This window comes from Fulmarus glacialis, unplaced genomic scaffold (assembly GCF_000690835.1).
Source record: "Fulmarus glacialis isolate BGI_N327 unplaced genomic scaffold, ASM69083v1 scaffold20816, whole genome shotgun sequence".
Taxonomy (NCBI): Eukaryota; Metazoa; Chordata; class Aves; order Procellariiformes; family Procellariidae; genus Fulmarus; species Fulmarus glacialis.
The window spans coordinates 1-355 of NW_009219000.1; the positions used below are offsets into that span (position 1 = coordinate 1).

General features: G+C 65.9%; 1 protein-coding gene across 1 annotated transcript in view; it reads left to right on the forward strand.

The window, feature by feature from the left end:
- Nucleotides 1–3: 3 nt before the first annotated feature.
- LOC104078551 (cadherin EGF LAG seven-pass G-type receptor 3-like) overlaps nucleotides 4–355 on the forward strand; it is a gene marked incomplete at its 5' end in the record, with an annotated part of 33,041 nt that continues 32,689 nt past the window's right edge. The window contains 1 exon segment of the mRNA XM_009580226.1: nucleotides 4–354. Coding sequence (XP_009578521.1) covers nucleotides 4–354 — 351 coding nt within the window.

Sequence of the window (355 nt, forward strand, 5' to 3'; positions counted from 1 at the left end):
TTCAGCATCGACCCACGGGCCGGGCTCATCACCACCACGCAGGCCCTCGACCGCGAGAGCATGGAGCTGCACTACTTCCGCGTGACAGCCGCTGACCACGGGGTGCCCCGGCTCTCCGCCACCACCATGGTGGCCATCGCTGTGGCCGACCGCAATGACCACGACCCTGTCTTTGAGCAGGGCGAGTACAGGGAGACCATCCGGGAGAACGTGGAGGAGGGATACCCCATCCTGCAGCTGCGGGCCACCGACATTGACTCCCCACCCAACGCCAACATCCGCTACCGCTTCGTCAACGAGCGGGCTGCCCACGCCGTCTTCGAGATCGACCCCCGCTCTGGCCTTATCACCACCA